General features: G+C 36.7%; 1 protein-coding gene across 1 annotated transcript in view; it reads left to right on the top strand.

Moving 5' to 3' along the window:
* IPO8 (importin 8) overlaps positions 1-20,315 on the top strand; it is a 39,222-nt gene that overhangs the window by 8,640 nt on the left and 10,267 nt on the right. The window contains exons 8-20 of the mRNA XM_014307033.2: positions 962-1,096; positions 1,940-2,039; positions 3,640-3,716; positions 4,957-5,073; positions 7,330-7,419; positions 8,069-8,234; positions 8,791-8,951; positions 9,387-9,512; positions 10,161-10,227; positions 10,857-10,982; positions 11,435-11,532; positions 12,603-12,698; positions 14,142-14,362. Coding sequence (XP_014162508.1) covers positions 962-1,096; positions 1,940-2,039; positions 3,640-3,716; positions 4,957-5,073; positions 7,330-7,419; positions 8,069-8,234; positions 8,791-8,951; positions 9,387-9,512; positions 10,161-10,227; positions 10,857-10,982; positions 11,435-11,532; positions 12,603-12,698; positions 14,142-14,362 — 1,580 coding nt within the window. The remainder of the gene's footprint in view (positions 1-961; positions 1,097-1,939; positions 2,040-3,639; positions 3,717-4,956; positions 5,074-7,329; positions 7,420-8,068; positions 8,235-8,790; positions 8,952-9,386; positions 9,513-10,160; positions 10,228-10,856; positions 10,983-11,434; positions 11,533-12,602; positions 12,699-14,141; positions 14,363-20,315) is intronic.

Below are 20,315 nucleotides of genomic sequence, written 5' to 3'. Positions count from 1 at the left end.
ATAAGCCTTTGTTATTTATTCATCAGTTGACAAGTGCTGACATTGTGCTAGAGTCTGTATAAGATACAGACAGTTCTTGTCCTTGGAGCATTTCATATAAAAGACTTAACATCAAACTTATATTCCTAATGAGGGAGCTATATTCATAATAAAATTTATTATAATGTTCTGAAGAATTACAAAGCAGAATTGTTCTGCTGAAAGCATATGACTCAAAATTTTGTTATGCATTGCCCTTGACTCTTATTGTTATTCATGTATATGCCACTTCTTTACGCTTAATAATAATTCACCTGCCAGTGGTGCATATTAGTAGCTTTGTACTGTGTTTTTTTCTTAGTAGAGGAAAATTTTTTACCAAGGGAGCTTTGTGTGGTAAAGTTTGTAATAGCATGCCAGATGATACCATCTGATGGCTACAATAGCTAATTGAAGTTAAGGGGTTTGCAGCTCTTTTGATTCAGAGCCTTAGGTGAACCTATTTTTCTTTCCTGGTTTAGTATTTCTGCTCTCTTCACTGTTTTTCCAAAGTAATTTGTCTTCTTTAGGGACCTGTTATTAAATATGAATGCAGACACCATTTAGCAGGTATAGAAGCCACCAGTTTGAAAATCTCACTGTGCCTTTTCCTTACCTATTTCAGGTTTTGCTGAGACCTCTGTAAACTGTGAGCCTCTCACTATTGAAGTATATCTTTGGTTTATAATCACAAGTGATCACATGGTAGGGCTAGTAGTAAAGGTGGACATCTGCATAAATGTTTGCAGGATTAGAACCTTGATATTTAAATTATTTATGATTTTTGGATCAAAGGCGTTATAATGATTTCTAATGCTAGAACATCTGCTGTAAAACTACTTTATCTGTTCATGTATATTCACTGAGGAAGTGCACTGCATGTTTATGCATGAGGCAGAATTTTCAGTCTTCATTTAAAAATACCAATTTGTCATTTCTTTAGGTTCTCTTAAGAATCTTAGACCAGTACAGGCAAAAAGACTATGTTGCACCACGTGTTCTTCAGCAAACATTGAATTATCTGAACCAAGGGGTGATTCACTCTATCACATGGAAGCAAATGAAGCCACACATACAGGTCAGTGCTTAAAACCCAGTCACAAACAATACATGTCATCAGAGGGGTTAAAAAACACCCCCCAGCCCCTCAAGTTTTGTGTTTTTAAAGAAGGTTTCACTAATCATTCAGCAATTGATCTGGAAAATAAAATAGCATTTCTACACAAATGTGGTTGTATTTTGCAATATATGACTACCTTTTATTGCAGATAATGTTAACTCAAGCAAAGATTCTGTTCCATAAGTTCTTTATTTGAATTTTTACAGTCTGCTATAAAGTCATAGTGTTCTGGCTTTTATTAGTTACTGGTGTTCAGAATTGTCATAGATTTTTGATTGTAGTGCAAAGATAGTGCACAAAGAGAACATTCATCTAAGAGGAGCTAAACCCTCTTTTAAGGACATGTTTTATAAGTGAACTAAAGAACAAATGAAAAGTGATCTTCCTGCTCTTTTATTTTTTCATATCATAAGATCCCCGGTGTAGTTAGTTAATTCCATGACTTTTAAGGGGAAGGACTCTGAAATCCATTCTCACGTTAAGTATTGCATTGGTGAGATCCTTCTGCAGAATGTAATATTCTGCTGTGTACAGACTAGGTCCTGAAGTGTATTTTGTGCATGGTAATGTAATATTGCAAAGATAGATTGTATAACTACTGCTGCTGTCTGGGACTGTTTCAAAAGGAAAGTACCTATAATAATGTGAATTTGTTTCTGGTAGACAAAATAGAAGAGCACTGCTTAAAGGAATGTAGTTCTCCAGAAAAATAAGTCTAATAAATTAGTGCATGGTGGAGGGCAGCTGTACTGGAATTGAATTTTATGTGTACTTACATGTATTTGGCTTTTCTAAAATTAGACCATAACAGAAGAGGTGATATTCTCTCTAATGTGCTACAAAGATGAGGATGAGGAGCTCTGGCAAGAGGATCCATATGAGTACATCCGCATGAAATTTGGTAATTTGGCTTTATTTTTTGCTTTCATCATAACTGTACCCTGTAGTTCCAGTGATCAGCATGGCTGCTGTACTGTCTCTCTTCACCTGAACAATGGGAAGAACAAAACTTTTTTCTTAAATCTCACCAATCTGTAGTTAAAACCACGTGGCAGATCAGGTGAATTTGGGCTATGGGGCTGGTAGCTTTGATCTAAATGCTTCTCTCAGAGTTTTTTTCTACTTCACTTGTGCTCAGAGCAGCCCAGACAGACTGGCTTGCTCCCTTGTTAGTGCCTGTTTCAGAATCCTGGCTTGCAGATGTGCCAGCTGTCTGCAGGTTCCTGAATTGTCAGCTCCTTCAGCATTCTTCTGCCACTTACTACTGCTCAATTGTAAGATAATTAGATATATATATTCCTTCAAAAGACGCAGTGCAAAATCTTGGGAATAACACATAGGGCCATATTATGAATAATTGCATTTATTAAAAGATTCATGTCATTGAAAAGGAGAAAGGTACTTTAAATGTACAGCAATTTTAGCTGGAAAACTCCTGCAAGCCAGGCACCACAGAGATATATATGCAGCATTTGGGAAATTTTAATTAGTTGATTTGGGATTAGTGTATGTGAAAATGGAATTTAAATATTCATAGAATTATTTAAAAGCTTGGAGAGTTGTTATGCAACAAATTAATTACAATATAGTGTTGATCACTAGGGTATACATACATCCTTGATATTTGGAGTGTGAATTCAGTTCTTTCTGTGTAAGTAGTGAATCTTATTTTTATGTGTAGCTGAGGCAGTTAAAAACAGATTCAGATTGTATCATGGAAGGTAAAAAACCACTCAAAGTACATTACACTCATGTATCAAAGTACATTAAATTGAATTTTTTGAGGCACTTTTTCGTTTGGAACAAGGATTCCAGTGATCTGGTAGTATTTCCTAATTATGTTTTATCTAAAAGTCTTTGGGAAAAGTTGGTGTGTAATTTGAGTCACATTTTGAGATAGCATTTGAAGATCTTTTAGTTTGGTTTAATTTGTGTGGGGATGTTTGGATTAGAACATGTTTGCAGCGCAGATCTTTTTTTCAAAATATAAATTACACTTTCAATATGAACAGCAGAGGTTTAGTTGCAGTGAATGAAATAAAAAAACTTGACCTTTCAGCAGATTTAAAACTACTCCAGATCTAAGTAGATTTTATGTACAAAAAGTTTCCCATGAGGTTTTAATAAAATCAAGTCAAAAATGTGTACATGTGGTATACAGATGATACTGGAGTGTATTATTCTTCCTATAGGGGTTTTGATTTAAAAAAGAGACAGGATTTTTCATCCCTTGTATATGGTCTCAAAAGAGCTAATGAATAAATAGAATATACTTAATTAAGGGAATGAAGAGTGGCAGTGGATTTGGAAGGCCAGAAGTAAGGTGTGTGACATAAGCTTGGGTCTGACTCTTTAACCAGGAAGTGAAGACAATCATGTCAGTAATTTTGAGGTTATATATTCATCCAGATTTTGTGATATCCCAAAACCAAGATGGTTTATAAAAAATGTATTATTCAGAAAGGAAATTTTAAAATTAATTTTTCTCCCCATTTTTTTAGATGTATTTGAAGACTATGCATCCACAACAACAGCAGCGCAGAATCTCCTTTACACTGCTGCAAAGAAGAGAAAAGAGGTATGATATCAGTGGCTTTAAATTATTCGAGTTTTCCTTAATAAAGTTACTTTCCCCATATATTTGAAGATGATACAAGAAGCTAGTCTTGAAAAATGTACTTGCTGCTACATAGTTAAATGTTTCCTGGCTGAATGCTATCAGTTTGGTGAGAGTTAAAATATGGTGTGTATAAACACTAAGTGGATTCTTTTTGCAGATTTAAAATGCATCTGCCAGATACAAAATGGGTTGGAATAGATATATTGGAATAGATTTTCCCAGGTTTACAAACAGCCTGTGTCACAGCTGTTCTCAGCATCACAAACTGTAGCAGGAGGGAAAGTGGATTTGATCCTTATTAATTTTCACTGATGCTATTTAAAATCCTTCTTAACAGCAATGAAGTTAGCAAGGACAAAACCCATTCCATATAGTCACTCTTTAGTCACACTACATAGCATTTCTGTAGATCTTTCTGTATTTCCAGTGACCTGTACAAAAATACTCAGACAAGCCCCCTAGAAAGCACAGTTGGCTAAAATGTCAAATGTTTTTCTAGGTTCCATTTTAACATACAGTAATCATGGAGCTCAATTTCCAGATGGATTTTCAGCGAACACAGTCTTTACATTAGGTGGAATATGACCTTCCTACTTTTTTATTGTCAAAACAGTTCTTGTCGACTGATCTTCCTTCTCATTTTCATAATTTGTATTTAGACCATCCCAGTGGCATGTTGGAAAAGGACATAATAGGTGTGAAAATCACATTCAGCCATTGGTTCTGCCAAGAAACTTTCCTTAGTCAACTTTAGAAACTACTGCCAAAATCAATAGATCAAATTAAGTTTATGAGATTTTAGTCCAAGCTTTCCTTGAAAATATATGCACACACACATATGCATTTATATTTATGTGTGAGACAAGCCAGAAAGAAGAGAAAAAGTGGGCGAGGTGCTGTTTGAGCCTTTTGCCTTTTCATCACTTTTTTTGATTTGCTTCAAGACAGTGACAAAAATACCTTACTTGCTATTAGTAATGAGAAATTTCATGGAGATTAATCTAATTTTGACCAGTTTGGCTGAAAAGTTGAAAATTCCAAAGTTTTACACTTTAACTATTGAAAGATGCTGCATTTAGTACCTCACATTGCTCTGGCCAAGACAAAATTTCTTCTTGAAAATGTCATAGGAATTTTTTAAACAATGCTATTAAAATAACTTGACTAAAAGGGATTGTGTATCTTCTGTCCTGCACAGGTATTACCAAAAATGATGGCATATTGCTACCAGATTCTGACAGAGCCAAACATTGATCCTAGGAAAAAAGATGGAGCTTTGCATGTTATAGGATCCCTAGCAGATATTTTGCTGAAGGTAAGTGAGTAAAGAAATGAAAACAAGTTTGCAATTCTTGCTATGAGCTGTGATTTAAATTAAAACACTCTTACTTTATAAAGTATGACTAGCCCTTAGCCGTATTTGTAAAAAATCTGTAGAGAGATTGCACTCTGATTGCAATCAGAATATGAGAGTCTGTTTATTTAAAAATATGAACATTCTTTCCTGGTTTTTATATCACAGTTTTATACACAGATATTTCCTTCTCACGTTTTTTCAAAGCTCCGTTTGTTTGTTACACGATAGTCCGTTGGTCCCCTCCTGCTTTACTAGGAAAATGGAAATGTTAAGAAAGCAAACATGCATTCTATCAGCAACATGGCCTATGATTCTTTATGAAATTCCCCAACAGCCTGCACTGTTATGGGCTTCTTCTGGCTCCAGGAAAAGGTTTACTTAACACATTACAGGGATGTTCTGTCTAGCTTTCCAACTTTTTCACTCTTCAATAAGTGCCTTTAATCTTATTGCATCTGCCAGTTGGGAGTTTTGAAAAAAGCTGAAAAGAACAAGGAGCCTTCCTCCATTTTTTATAGACAGCATCTTCAGAATTTTGGGTGTATTTCTGGAATCTGAATGCAAATTTAATGCACACTGTTGCTCTCTAATTGAAATTTATTACAGTTTGCCTGATGCTTTTGTAGATGATGGAGTCCAAAATATGCCTTTGCTACATGTCAGAAGTAATTGACAAAGCATTATCACTTTTAGCATGAGAATAGTGATCTTGTGCTGGAGGCTTCTTTTAAAAAGTGATTTATTATATTTTATCTGAATTGTCTAGCTGTGCATGATGTGTCTTCAGTTACAAGCAACATCTTACCAGAATTGACCATCTGTTTTTTTACCAATCTATTTTCTGATCTTAAATCCTGAAACATCAGTAACTTTTACAGAATTTTTGTAGATTATTTTGGATTGTAAACGCCCTTCCTCATGCCAGGAGTATAACAGTGAATGAGACAACATTGTTTGTGTTGTGAGGAGACTTTCATATTAACATATATATCTCTGTCCTGTGGGGAAGAAAGGGGATTTATTCCAGTATTCTGCTCCTATTTGAAATTTTCAATCCTGAAACATGAGGTTATATTGTACTTTTTAAAAGAGTAATAACCCCGAACACCACAGACCTCTTTAAAACTTGAATTTCTCGCGTTCGGAATTTGACACATTGAAACATTCCATCAGCTGCTTCCATATCAAATCCTGGATTTGTAAGTGCTTTCTGGCTCTTGAGCTGACTGAGATCCTGAGTCTAAGGAACTCATAGACACAATGGGCTTGCCTGAGCCACCTGGCTCCCCACAGCAGCTCCAGTTCAATGCCTACAAACTTCTGGCCAGTGTGCACAAAAGAGCAGTATTTTCCTTTCTCTCTGTTTTTTCTCTGCTCAGTCCTTCATCCAGCTCTGTGAAGGCTGGGGAACGAGTGTGGAAAAAATGCTGTGTGCATTGGTGAAAGAAAGTGTGATCATGTAAGATACATGTTGTATTGAGTGTCCCATTTCACCCTTTTCTGTCTTTGCCACTGAATCATTCCTTTGGATGGTAACAGCATCCCTAGCATGTATTTTATCAATTTTGGGGCTACAAGGAAAGTCTCAAATCTCCATGCTGGTTCTAGCTTTCGGTGAGCATCTTGGGATTTGCTATGGTTGGAATAATGAAGAATAACTCTCATCCAGTGTCCTTCTCCAGCTAAGGAAATTTCTGTCACAAAGGAATTATCTTCATCCATTAATAAACATGAAAAAAGATGGGATTTGTTGCTGTAGTGTCCAAGATAGTAAGCTTTGATACTTAGAGTAACTGTAGTTCATTTGAAACTCCAGATCTGTTCCATACTAAGCCCGTATTTATCTTCAGGTATAGATGGACTCCTTTGTAGGAAGGTTATTACTAGGTTATTGATCCTTGTTACTTTTTAAGAAAAATCAGCTGATATTAATTGCCTTAAATAACATGAAAATTCCAGTTTACATGTTGTAATGAATAATGCCAAGTAAAATATTATATGTACAGTTCTTTCACTTGCCTGGTTTTGAACTTGCTGTGCTTTTGAGTTGGTTCTATTCAAGGTAAGGGATCAACTTCTCTTTGTGGGAGGATACCTTTATTATATAGACAAATTATTGTGTTTCCCATGGTTGATATTTGAAATGCGTTATGGGCTAGAAAGAAGTACGTGAAATGAATGGTCTCTAAAATGAATTTTTCCTTACTCCCACAGAAGAGTGTCTTCAAGGATCAAATGGAGCTGATGCTACAGAATCACGTGTTTCCCTTGTTCATGTCCAACCTGGGATACCTCAGAGCTCGAGTAAGTTCACCTGTTACATCAATTCCAGTATTTGCCACGGTTCCTTGCTTTGCAGTTTGATTTCATTCTGAATGTTACTGAAAGAAATTAGGTAAATACATAGTAAAATTTGAAATAACATTCTTGTGCTGGCTTTTTTCATAATTTTGTTTTAAAAAATGATTTTTCAGTTAAAGGAATTGATGTAGGGTCTGTGTTGTATTAATGTTCACCTCTTCAATCAAACTTGGGAATTTGAGCAGCAATTGTGGCCATTTTTCATTAGCAGAGATGGCTGTGAAGAATAGGCAGGATTTCTACAAGTAGGTAACATCAATTTGCGTGTTGCTTGAAGAAAATCCCCAAGTGCTGATATCAGTCATGGACAAACAGTTTTCATTATTTTGTTCTGATTTTATTTCCCCCAGAAGGACCTAAGCAATGAATGCAAATTATGGGCACAATGAATTTATTGGAATTTGGGAAGGTATAGTAAAGAACTGCTTGAGTGCAATACCTGTGCTACATTTAATGAAAGAATACACCATAATTAAGTGGGGGGGAAAAAGCAATGTGTGCAAGCAGGGAGATAGTTAGCATTGGTCTTGACTCAGTTAAAAATGCTTAAAATTGCCATAATCCCTTACTTGCTTCTCTTTTTGCCTTGCAGTCCTGTTGGGTACTTCATTCATTCAGTGCTTTGAAATTTCACAATGAGCTGAACTTGAGGAATGCAGTAGAGCTGACAAAGAAGAGCCTGATTGATGATAAGGAGATGCCTGTCAAAGTAGAAGCAGCCATAGCCCTTCAGACCTTAATAAGCAACCAAGAGCAAGGTATCTGACAGTGATTCATCAGCTGTATACACTGATCTATTGATTTTTTGTCAAGACAAGGAGGTTGTTGCAGATTTATCTAAACATTTCTGTCATTTGAAGACATAGATTTCAGAATATTTTATCATGTTTAGGCAGATTCACTTGCTCATTACATTCCAAAATTCTGACTTGAAGTTTTTATGATGCAAAAGAAGTTAGAATCAGCGTGTATTTATAAAGTAAATATCACCCATCTTTGGGGTTTTTTTAGTGAACTTAAGCAGAGTGTGTGTTTAAAAATGAGCACTGCTTTATGTATGAGAGCAAGTATTCCTTCAAAAGTAGATTTTAGCTGTAGGTGGCATTTCAATATTACACAATTTATTTACTCTGTCTACGAGTTACAGACTGTAAAATTGCCTTGGGTATGTTTTTGGCTTTTTTATTTCTTTAGTGAATTCAAATTTAAAAAACTTATTTTTTTCAAGAATAGTCAGTTCCCTGGCAGTTTGGAGATGCTGTATATTTGTGTTTATGGATAGCTGATTTCACCTGCTTTCTATTCATCTTGTAGCCAAGGAATACGTGAAGCCTTATGTAAGGCCAGTGATGCATGAGCTCCTGCACATTGTCAGGGAGACAGAGAACGATGATCTCACGAATGTAATCCAGAAGATGATCTATGAGTACAGCCAGGAAGTCGCCACTATCGCTGTGGACATGACCCAGCACCTGGTGAGAGCAATAGTAAATGACCACTCCAGTCAGAAGCATGTCCTAGTTTGGTGAACATTTAATGAACTCTGCTTGAAGTTCACACTGTTTAAAGTAATCTTTATAAGAGTCCACCCGTAGTATTTGCAGTATTTATGGGGTTTTTTCTCTATGAGGCATCTTTAAAACCCATAGATTTTTCAAAGACACTGATTTGTGTCACTGGTTTTAATGAGCCACGGTCTAACTATTTAGCATTTCAAATGACTTAATGTAGACTTCTGAAAAAAAAAGAGGAGATTTTAATTTGCTGTGTTCCCATTTCAAAAGCAGCAAGCATATTTTTCAGTGCTGACAGCTCTTAGAGATAAGGCATTGCTGCTGCCTTGGTTTTGAATGACAAATTAGAAACATGGGTTTGCTCTTGAATGTCAAGTTGGTTGGTTTTGTTCACAGGCTGAAATATTTGGTAAAGTACTTCAGAGCGAGGAATATGAGGAAGTAGAGGACAAAACGGTTATGGCCATGGGCATCTTGCACACAATTGACACAATCCTGACAGTTGTGGAAGATCACAAGGAGGTGAGATTTTCCTTGGTACTTTCCCACTTTCATTCATGACAAGAAGCCCTTCTATGTATGTTGCATTATTTGCCATGAACGTGCATTTACTGCAGTGGGATGGTACCAAGCCATCTATGACAGATTTTCATCTAAAGCCCAGTTTACTTTTGTGATTTATTAATTTTCAGCTTTCAATGTCAAGGGAATTTATGTCCCAAGGGTAAAATTCTTAGCCCTTACTTGGTAAACGCTTCATCGGAATGTGCTGGTTTTGGTTGGGGTAGAGTTAATTTTCTTCACAGTGGCTAGTTGTATTACAGAATGTTAAAATAGAATTTAAGAAGAAATATTTTGCATAAGCCTAGCTTTTTGCAGTGACGACCCACATCTTTAGTTTACCCAGCAATATCTTGGATAGAATTCCTAGGAATTGGTCTCCCAAATATGGTGCAGTGTATGCCCACAAGTCACATATTCAGGGTAAAGGGGTTCTTTCTGCATCAGTGAGACCTTATTTCATAATATTATGATTGTTAATGCAGCATTTAAAAAATTGTAAAAGCCTTTTTGATTTGAAGAACTTCTCAAACTGAATTAGTCAAATACATTTATTTGATTGCTGTAGTTCTAATTTTTTAAATAAACTGCTTAATGTTTTTATTTCAGATCACTCAACAGCTCGAGAGCATTTGTTTACAGATCATTGGCCTTGTTTTGCAGAAACATGTGATAGGTATGTTTTAGAGATATGTAAAAACATGTAAATTAATTATTGTTATCTTCCAGAACAAAATTTCGTCTTTTTTGTGTGTGTTTCTTTAAAGAATAAGTCATTACTTTACCATTGTAATTTGTTTCTCCTGATCTACTCTTGTACATTAGTCAGATTGGCTATTGTGTTTTGGAGGTCAAAAGCTGAAGATGCTGTTCTGATTATAATTCTGGCTAATTGTGTTAAAGGACAATGTCTAAATTACATTAGTCTCTTATGGACATGGTCTGCAATTAAATTACTGCTTCATCAGTATGCTGCACTAAAAGTTACACTTTTGTGATAAGGCTTTTCAGAAAAAGCAAAGACTGAGGAAAAAACCATATTTTTCAGTAAATCAGTAATGTGCTGCTGATGTATTTTTTTGGTGTATATTTACAGTGGAAAACTATGCGTATCATTGTAACTATAGCCAACACAAGGCCTGTCTGAAAGAGTCTTTTACAATGTGTTTTATTTTTCTATGTATGATTTAGTTTCTAATTTCTGTCTTCTAGTTGTTACATGACTCAGGACTCAGTTTCGGATTTCAAGGTATTTGCAAGTTAAATTTTTTTTGTAAAGCACCCTGCTTCAAATTGTCTTTTCAGAGTTTTATGAAGAAATTCTTTCCTTGGCCTTCAGCTTAACATGCCAGATGATTTCACCTCAGATGTGGCAGCTTTTAGGTGTTCTGTACGAGGTTTTCCAGCAGGACTGCTTTGAATACTTTGCAGGTAAAGTCACTTCTGTTCTAGTGATATTTTTACTGTTTGAGAATTCATCTCTAGCAGATCAGGGTCTCTTCCATTTAGTGCCATGGTTTAAAATGATCATGTATTTGAGTCATGCCCTGCCCGTCTGTTTAGTGTGGGAGTGTAACAGGAGATACTTAAGTAGGAGAAGCAAATCTGTCAGTGTGATCAGTTGTTGTAGGGGTCCTGAACTCAAGGAAAGTGGAATATTCAAAGTTAATGTGAAACTACAAATTGATTCATTAAAATGAATCTAGTTCCAAGAATGCACCCTGCATAGTGCATTTTATGAAGAATTCTTCCAGAAAAGACTTTCAGAGTTTGCATTTCCAGCCCTATTCAAGAACCATCAGCTAATGTATTCCCCTTTAGGACTACCTCTCTGGTTAGCACTTCTTGTAACTTTTTTCTCTTTTGCTCTCCCTGTTCTGCAGATATGATGCCTCTCTTGCATAATTATGTGACCATTGACACTGATACTTTACTGTCTAACCCAAAGCATTTAGAAATCATTTACTCTATGTGTAAAAAGGTAAGGCTTCTGATTCTTACTGTTGTTCTTATCACTGGTACATAACAATTAGAGGAGCTGAGTGACCTGAACGTGCCATGTGGTGGCCAAGCATTTCAGAATTAAGTGAATTTTGGTCTTGACTCAGTTCTGAGCATACACAGCACCTTCACACTTTTTAAGTGACATGCTTTAAGAAAATTACATGCAAAAAGCTGTGTGGGAGAAAGTTGCTGTTTGTCTTGACTCTCTTCCATGGAGAGCTATTTTGGTAGGTAGGGAATTAATGAAGCCCGATTTCCTTGGGTTGTGTATCTTGCAGTTGGACTCTCTGGTTGTCAGCTAAGGTGCGAACTCATTTGAAGTTCTTCCTACATTTATCTTGTTTCTCTTTCATGCTGAGTCTCTCATGTATAATAAAGTATGAGATCATGCTGCAGTCCTCGTCTGATTTGGGGCATTAGAGAGTGTTAGGCATCAAGCTACCTGCTTATTTTTAAGAAACTTGGGAGTATTTATTTGATTGTGAAAATTTTGCTGCTTTTGTCAGGTTTGATTGACAGTGACCAGGGGGTTGAAATGTATTGAGATGAAGCACTCAGTTTCATTTGTATGTCCCTACACACAGAATGATTGCATACATCTTGTTCTTAATCAAAACTAGCCTAGACATAGCACTTCACTTTGCCACGCTGTTAATCTGCCAGTGACTATTAGAATTGAAGTGGAAAAATGGAATGTGGGAAACATTGGTGATTCTTCCAAGTGACATTTCTTTTCTAAAAAAAGGAAAGTGAGAACATATAAATAATATAATATTCTTTAAGAACTACAGTAATAGAAATATAAAAAAGAACTATAATATTACTTTAAGAACTACAGTAATTTCTTCTAGTTTTTAAAATTCACCTTTAGCCACTTATCCTTGTTTATGTCCTGTAGAGATGAATTATGTGTCTTAATTCCTCACAAAATATAACATGAATACATATGTATATGCTGCGTAGAGATTTTTGGATGTATGCAGGTACAGGAGCACTTGCTTTCAGTGTTGTCAGCGATTACTGATAAATTGTCACTCTGATTGTTAGGTACTGACAGGAGATGCAGGAGAAGATGCAGAGTGCCATGCAGCCAAACTCCTAGAAGTGATTGTTCTTCAGTGCAAAGGACGGGGTATTGACCAGGTGATTCATACTGAACAGGTTTTCTCTTTTATTGCTTTCTAATGATTCATGACTCTTGAGAGAAACAGCTGCAATTAGAGAATTTGAGGGACATGTACACTTGGGAGAAAGACAGAAAGAAGTAAATGAACTCAGGAAAGTTTGTAAGGTTGGGGTTTTTTGGTTTTGAGGCAATATGTTAGAGGGCACGACCACAAAATTGATATGGACTGAATTATAAAGGTATAGTATGTTGTGCAAGATTGTAGTTTTTTGCTTTCTCTTAATAGAATTTCCCTTTTGATGCAAAACACATACTTAAAACTACTGTGACTGAGAGTTTAACTGTACACATCCAACTGCTGTTGTTTCTCCAAGGCTATGGGAACTTTTTGATGTTTTAAATTACTAAGTGCATTTGGAAATGCAGATTTTTTAGCATGGCTTGATTGTGATTGCAGGGAGAAACATAATCACAATTTTCCAGAGTTTCTTAGAACACCTTTTTAGAAAGTAGTCTTTTCCCTATTAAGGGCCAAATTCTGGACTCATGTAATGAGCCTAAATTACCTTGAAGTATCGTGTTTGATGTTGCCACAGTGCAATCCATGGATTTCAGTGATAGGTTTTCAGTTAATTTCACTGAAAGTGATATAACTTTACTGGTGTAAATCTGAAGTAATTGAAGATAAAAATGTTCTCTGAAAGGTTTGATTTTTTTAAAGGAAATCTGGCTTAAGCTCTTTCCTTTAAAGGAAAGAGCTTAAAGTGGCCTTCAGTGTATTTGCATTGAAATAAATATGTGGTGGAAGGCTTAATTGAGCTCTACAACTTTGTGAATTAAAATGGTTGCACACTGAGCTGAAACTCATAAACTAAAACTTTCGTAATGCTTCCCAAATTTTTGTAATATATAAATTTGCCCATTGAAATATATATGTGTTTAGAAGATGCTTATTTCATTGTTTAGAAATTTGTGCATGTTTGCTTTTGTCTGAATAAACTAATTTTAAGCTTCTATAAAAAATTTAACATCACTTTACATTTATTAGGAAAAACTTCTATGTTACGAATTTAGGTAGTTTAATTTCTAATGCCTACTAGTTTTGAAATAGTTTAGTATCTTTCTTCAAAGATGAGAATGTCTGAGTCTTTTTCTAAATCTTTTCCACATGCTAGAACAAACTCCACCAAATGGCCCGAAATATCCTCCCTCCCCTGTGCTCGGAATAACACTGCAATTTTTAGCTCAGAGCTGTTTTGGGGAAGATTTATAAGTGTGTCATCAGAGGCTGAAAGTGAAAGGAATGTGTTCCTTTCTTCTATACCTGCACTTCAGATAACTCAGGAAATAATTCTGGTAAAAGTATTACAAATTTTTTTATAATCTGGCAACATGTCTAATGACTGTTTTCTTTCTTTTTTTTCCCCTTGCCTTTTCTTTTTGTCTTCTTTTGTGCCCAGTGTATTCCCCTCTTTGTGGAGGCTGTTCTGGAGCGCTTGACTCGAGGAGTTAAAACAAGTGAGCTCCGTACCATGTGTCTTCAAGTTGCCATAGCTGCACTCTACTACAATCCTGACCTACTTTTGCACACCTTGGAGAACATCAGATTTCCACACAATCCTGAGCCCATCACTGCACAGTTCATAAACCAGTGGATGAATGACACAGACTGTTTTTTTGGGCAAGTATTGAGAGGTTTTGTTTTTTTTACAATATTAAATATTGACCAGCTGGTTTTCAACAGTGTAAGAAACTACGATTACTCTTGAAAACATTTAAAAGTTTAGTAAGGGACAAAAGGGACAATATCCAGCACTGGGGTGCTTGGCAATCTGCCAAAAGCACACTGTTAGCTTAAAACAATGTTCTCTACATACTGTTATATTTGGGGGTACATGCATATTCATAAGACTTTATGCATATTCAAACATTCCTGTGAGTTTACATGTTCTAGGAACTCTTTTGCTTGGTTTTAACCTTTGACTTGTCTGCATGCCATCTTGTAGATTAAATCAATATATTTTATTTCTTCTTGAGGCTCCATTCTTTTGTTTTGATACTTTTTAATAATTGGAGACTCAGTAGTAAATTTTTTTCCCTTCATGTCCTGGTTCTTGTCACTGTTATCATTCAGGTAAGATGGTCCACAAATGTGAGAAACAACCTAGCTATTTCACACCATTATCTGGGCTAGTTACACAAATGAAAGCATTTTAATACATTACTCAGTTTTCATTTTAAAATTATGCTAAGGCCTAAGATATAATATATATTTATCACACTATTATTTATATAAGCTATACAGTACATGCATAAACTGACAGGTTATATTATACCAAAAAGCAGTTAAAAGGAATTACAAATTGTATTATATCAGAATCTTTGTGATCAATAATAGCTTGCAAAAGCTAATACATAGATGCAAAAGCCAGTAACTATATTTATCATTTATCACAAACAACATGTTAACTCTTTATCTGAAGCACTGTGTACATACTTTGTTCTGTGTTTTGTAAGTTATTTTTAACTGCTCCATTTAATTAAAAAAAGCATTACTCTTTGCAGTGAACCCCAGTTCTGATTTTAAATGAATTTTCACAATCAACTTACATATTTATCATTGTGCCATTGACTTCTTAGCATCGTGCGGAACTTAAACGTCACTGTGACCTCCCTTGAATGTGTGTGTGCTGCCCTGGTGTGCACTCAGGCAGGAGCTGAGTATTTGTAAAGTTAATGAAGGGGAGCAAAGCCTGTCATCACCTAGCAAAGCTTGCACTTGATGCTGAGCAGAGGTGAAGGCCAGTGCTTGCCTCTCAGCTGAGATGTGGTGTCTTAACTGGGAGATTCAAATCCACTTAAGGGCAAAGCAGACAGATGTAGTTAACAGTTACCTCTCACCTTCCTCCTTGAGTTTTGTTTTGTTACTGGAGGCTGACATCTGCCTGCAGGTGTATTGATATGCTTAGATGGATGTCGTCCTTAAGTTGCTTCTTCCACACCTTGTGATAATATTATTGGTAATTGCTAAATTATTTTTATATCTACCAGCTTTAGAAAAGGGCAAGACATTTTAGGATTTCCGTGTACCAATTTTCTTTTATGGCTGACGCAAAGTTCTTGAGCTTCATCTCTTTGTGCTTTCATTTTTTTCTACTACATATCACATGCTGAGCAAATAGAGAGATGGTAGGAAAGAAGATATTCCTTACAGATGGTAAACTGAAAGAGATTTATAGTCTGAAACAGTTCATCCTGGATCATTCAGTGAGAAGCTAGTCAGATTCAGAGAGGAAAAATGTTAGGGTCTGACTAGGCTCCAATCTCAGATAGTACTGTGAGCTACTGTGAGCTAAATTTTCAGTTCTTCTGTGTTGCTCATCAAAAAGCATCAGCTACTGAAACTACTGTTCAAATAAACTCATACTTGGAGCTGAGACAAAGGTTAACAAAGCCTGTAAAAATGAAAAGTTAAACACGTGGTTGTCATGCCCATCATTCTACCCAGACTGCACTTGAATGGCAGCAGAGGGTTAGAAATCTTTCTTTGATCTGCTGCTACCAGCAGAGAAATAATTATCTGTAATATTGCTTAAATCTAAAAGTCACTTTTCCTTCTGTGCTGTCTCCTCACTTTGTGTCTTCCAGATGTAGGGTAGGAGTTTTGCTGTAGTACTGCTGGTGAGGCACTGTGATGTGCTGTAAGGGACTTCCTTCCTTTCCCTCAGGAGAGCACTGCTTCCAGCAGACTATTTGTTTTCTTAGGAGTATTAAAGGAGCCCCAGATTCAGAGGCCTAACTGAACAGGAAAAGACAGAAGTGCAAAAAAATTTGGTGTTCTTGAAACCCTTTCTTGGGTCCCCCCCTAACAAGTTCATGTCTTCATCAGAGAGCAGTGGGCGCCTTTATTTGTACAGCACTTTTTCTAATCAGCTGCCTTTTGTTGCTTTGGTTTACACTTAACTTACTTTCCATTAAGAGGCAGTTTTAGGCCCAGATTCAAATCATTTGGTAGACTTACAGATCCCAGAGAAACTGAACAAGATCAAAGTAGATCCACCTCCAGATGTGAAGGAGCAGGTGAATCTTGCTGTTATTTCTTTGTCAGCCATGCAGGAAATCTGGAATGTGGGGGTGACAGTGGCTGTTCAAGATGTCTTGTCCACATAAATCTCACACTCTTTTGCATGGACACTCCATCCCTGGAAGTGATCAAGGTCAGGCTGGATGGGATTTTGAGCAACCTAATCTAGTGGAAGGTGTCCCTGCCGATGGCAGAGGAGTTGGAACTAGATGACCTTTAGGGTCCCTTCCAACCCAAACCATTCTATGATTCTATGTCTTTCTTCTGTTCCTGTGAAGTCTTAGTCCCCATAGATTGTGCTCTGCCAGCAGCAGGGTTGTGCATGGCTGCACATGTTCAGGCTGGAGCCATTGGTTTTTGCCAAAAGAATGCAGTATTTCTGGAGCAGCACGTGCAAACACATGAGATAGAATCCGTGGGAAAAATGTAGGGGAAAAGCAGTTTTGGTAAGATAAGTAGCTGTTCTTCCATGTTATTAAAACCATGGAAGTATTGAAAAAGTGTTACAAAGTTGGCATATTAAAAATTAGCCAGGCAAGGAGAGCTCAGAATTCCTTGTGAGACTATGCATAAATTCAGTATGTCATATTAGAAGTCACATATCTGTGGTTGTGTGCTGATAGTGCCTATATGCCACAGGATATTGTATGAACTTCTTAATGCTTTCTGCAGTAACTTCACACTGGAAAGCCTTTTGCAGAAACATTTGCTCTTTACCACTTTCTACTTTTTTACTGACAGCTGAGGTTTGGGTGAAACATCTGCATGACTTACGCTTATTCTCACACTAAAAATTCTTCTATGGTAACTAGGGTGAAAGGAAAATCTCACTTGCTTCAAAAAAACCCTCCGTAAGTGATTTTGGGTTTTTTGAAGCTGAAAAGGGTTATATGTTTGATAGGAATTTGAGTAGTTAAAAATCCTAGGTTTCTCAGAGTTGTATATAAAAATCCCAGTCTTATGTTGGTTCCAACTTTGCAGCTAGAAGGAAATGGCTAATTATTTGCAGTTTGTCCAGGAACTGGATTGATGTAATAGAAGGAAACTTGATTTTCACAGTAGAAGGAAAGGCTTAGCATTTTTTCTCTGAAATACTTTCAGCTTGGTTTAAAATACAAAAGATTTTAAAAACCTTTGTGCAGTATTAGAGGAATACGTGTTAGCAAGAAGAGGTCCTGCAGGTTATGAGGACCACACACAGCTTGTTAAAAATAGACGTGGCTTGGAGTCATGCATTGCAGGGCTGTGTGTTGTGTGTTTAACACTCCAGGCTTGATAAACCATTGAGGAATAAGCAGAGTCCCTGATTGTTAGGGAGGGCTATTGTGTGCTTCTGAGCAAATAAGTACAGATCTCAAAGCACAAATTACTAAGGAGAATCATATCCAGGCTCCCTTGAGCAGATGGAAGGGTGCTGAAATAATGAGCCTTTTGATAGCAAGGGAATGGTCCTGAAGCCATTCTTTGCTATTATGAAAATATATAAAACTCCATTTTGCTTGTTCAGTCCTAATACAGCTGGGGTATAGTAGAATACTGAACTTCAGGCAAGGCAGATGCTTTTCCTGCTGTTTCTCTCTGCTGGCAGGTGAAAAAAAAGTCTCCTTCTGGCTCAGGTTCACTAAAGATGGCTCAATGCCTGAATTTCTGCTGTCCTGCAGGGCCTTCTAATAACATGCATATTCTGAAGACATGTGTTCATTCTTGCAACTTCTCTCTTTAGCAGCTTTAAAGTGGAGCATGACAAATGTGCTGTGGGTTTTGGTCATTTGGGCTGCTTCCCAATGATGACTCCCTTTCAAACAGCAGGGCTTCGTTCTTGTACTTTGATTTGCTGTCCCAAAATGATATCTTCATATGAAGCTGAGCCATTAATTACTAAGATTTTTTTTTGCATTTTACTGTTGCATTTTGCAATTTGTGTTGTGCAATGGTAGCTTTTTCAAATGTATGATAAAAAGTAGTGCTAAGAGTTGTTAGTTTACTCTTGTGCATGTGGCTGAAATTGCTTCTTTGTACATTTGTGTCTTGAAGAAATTTCATGGCTTCCCAGTGTCAGGATATAGGATAGAAATCTTGTGCATAGATTACAGAGCTTTGGTCACACTTGGCTCACAGTGCTGACAAAAAGAGGAAGTAAAGAAAGTTTTTTACATTTGTACTTGCACTAAGGATAACTCTCCAAATAACAGCTATCCTTCATTTATAGGTAGCATTATCTTTAGCTTGGCTTTTGGTCTGCAAAGTGTTGGCATGAGAGTGAGTGGCTTGTTTTTAACTTGCAGAAGTCATTTCAGCTGAGAGGAGTAAGGGATTTATGGTTTTTTTCTCATGAAAGCAGACCCTGTTCCTGTATCTCAGTCTCCCTGGTTTGTATGCCCTCTTTTGTGACCCATGCCAGCTGAAAAGAGAGGATTATGGTTACAGGAACGCTGCGTTCCCTGCTTGCACCTTGGTGCGTTTTTCAACATGTGTAACCAAGCAGCCAAACCCAATGTGACAAAGTGTGTCATTTGATATGCTGCTTGACTTTGTTGTTCTTGGAAGGTCTGCTGGGATCATAATGTTCTACATGGTCATATATAATTTATTTTTGTTGTCAGCTACTCTTGAGAATGAATCACTTCAGTAAATCGTAACAGGACTAACAACATGGGAGGTATCATGAAATCCCTCCAGATCTCTAACCTTGTTTAAGCACAAGTAAAGTTTAGAAAGCTGCAATACAGGATCACTTGTGTCACTTCAAGGATAAATAGTTCAGTAGCATGTTATATAGGAGCTTAGGTAATGAACTACTAAGCACTGAAAAGCTGTATATCTGTAGTGATTTTTGAAGTGGTGGATTGAGCTGGTGGTCTCACTGTTAGCTTTATTGCAGCCTGTGGTGCCCATCTCATTTCTTCTCTCTCAACTCGTATTCTCTTCATTCCAAAGTAAAACTGGTTCAGTAATGGAAGTATCCCAAGAGTTTAGTGGCCTTTTTCTCCCAGCTCTGGAGGTTTGCTTGGTTTCTCTAGGTTTGGCTGCAGAAGGCTTGCACAGAAGCTGTCAGCATCAAATTGGATAGTTCAAACAAAAAAGGTCCTCTCAAGCCTATAATAGCAGAATACTGTACTGTTAGCTCCAAGTTGAATACTTCTGCTGTTTCCAGTAAAGGAGAACCAGAGAGTATCTGCAGAGGCATTTAGAGATTTTTTTTCCATCTTGTTTGCAGAAATTCCTGTTTCTGGAAGTGAAAATAAATTCTTTTGTTTAAGAGCATAGGTTCTTACCTAGTTTCCTGACTGTGGTCCCACAGAAATCTTTCTGCTACTTATTCAATTATTTTTTCCCCTTCAATTGTCTTCAGTTTGTTTTACTGGAGGGCTACTCATTTGTAAGTTCCCAGTTTGAGTACACTGCCAGTTACTCTTGATAAGATGGAATTATTTCCCTGCTTTCACCTGAGTTAGCAATGTGTCTGAAGGTAGCATTAGAAATTGTATATTGAAATATGTATAAGCCATTCTGATGGACTTCTCATAATTTAACTTCAGCTGTCCCTGGG

Source organism: Geospiza fortis, unplaced genomic scaffold (genome assembly GCF_000277835.1).
Source record: "Geospiza fortis unplaced genomic scaffold, GeoFor_1.0 scaffold10, whole genome shotgun sequence".
NCBI lineage: Eukaryota > Metazoa > Chordata > Aves > Passeriformes > Thraupidae > Geospiza > Geospiza fortis.
The sequence above is the reverse complement of the archived record's forward strand: the minus strand, read 5'-3'. Positions and strand labels throughout refer to the sequence as shown.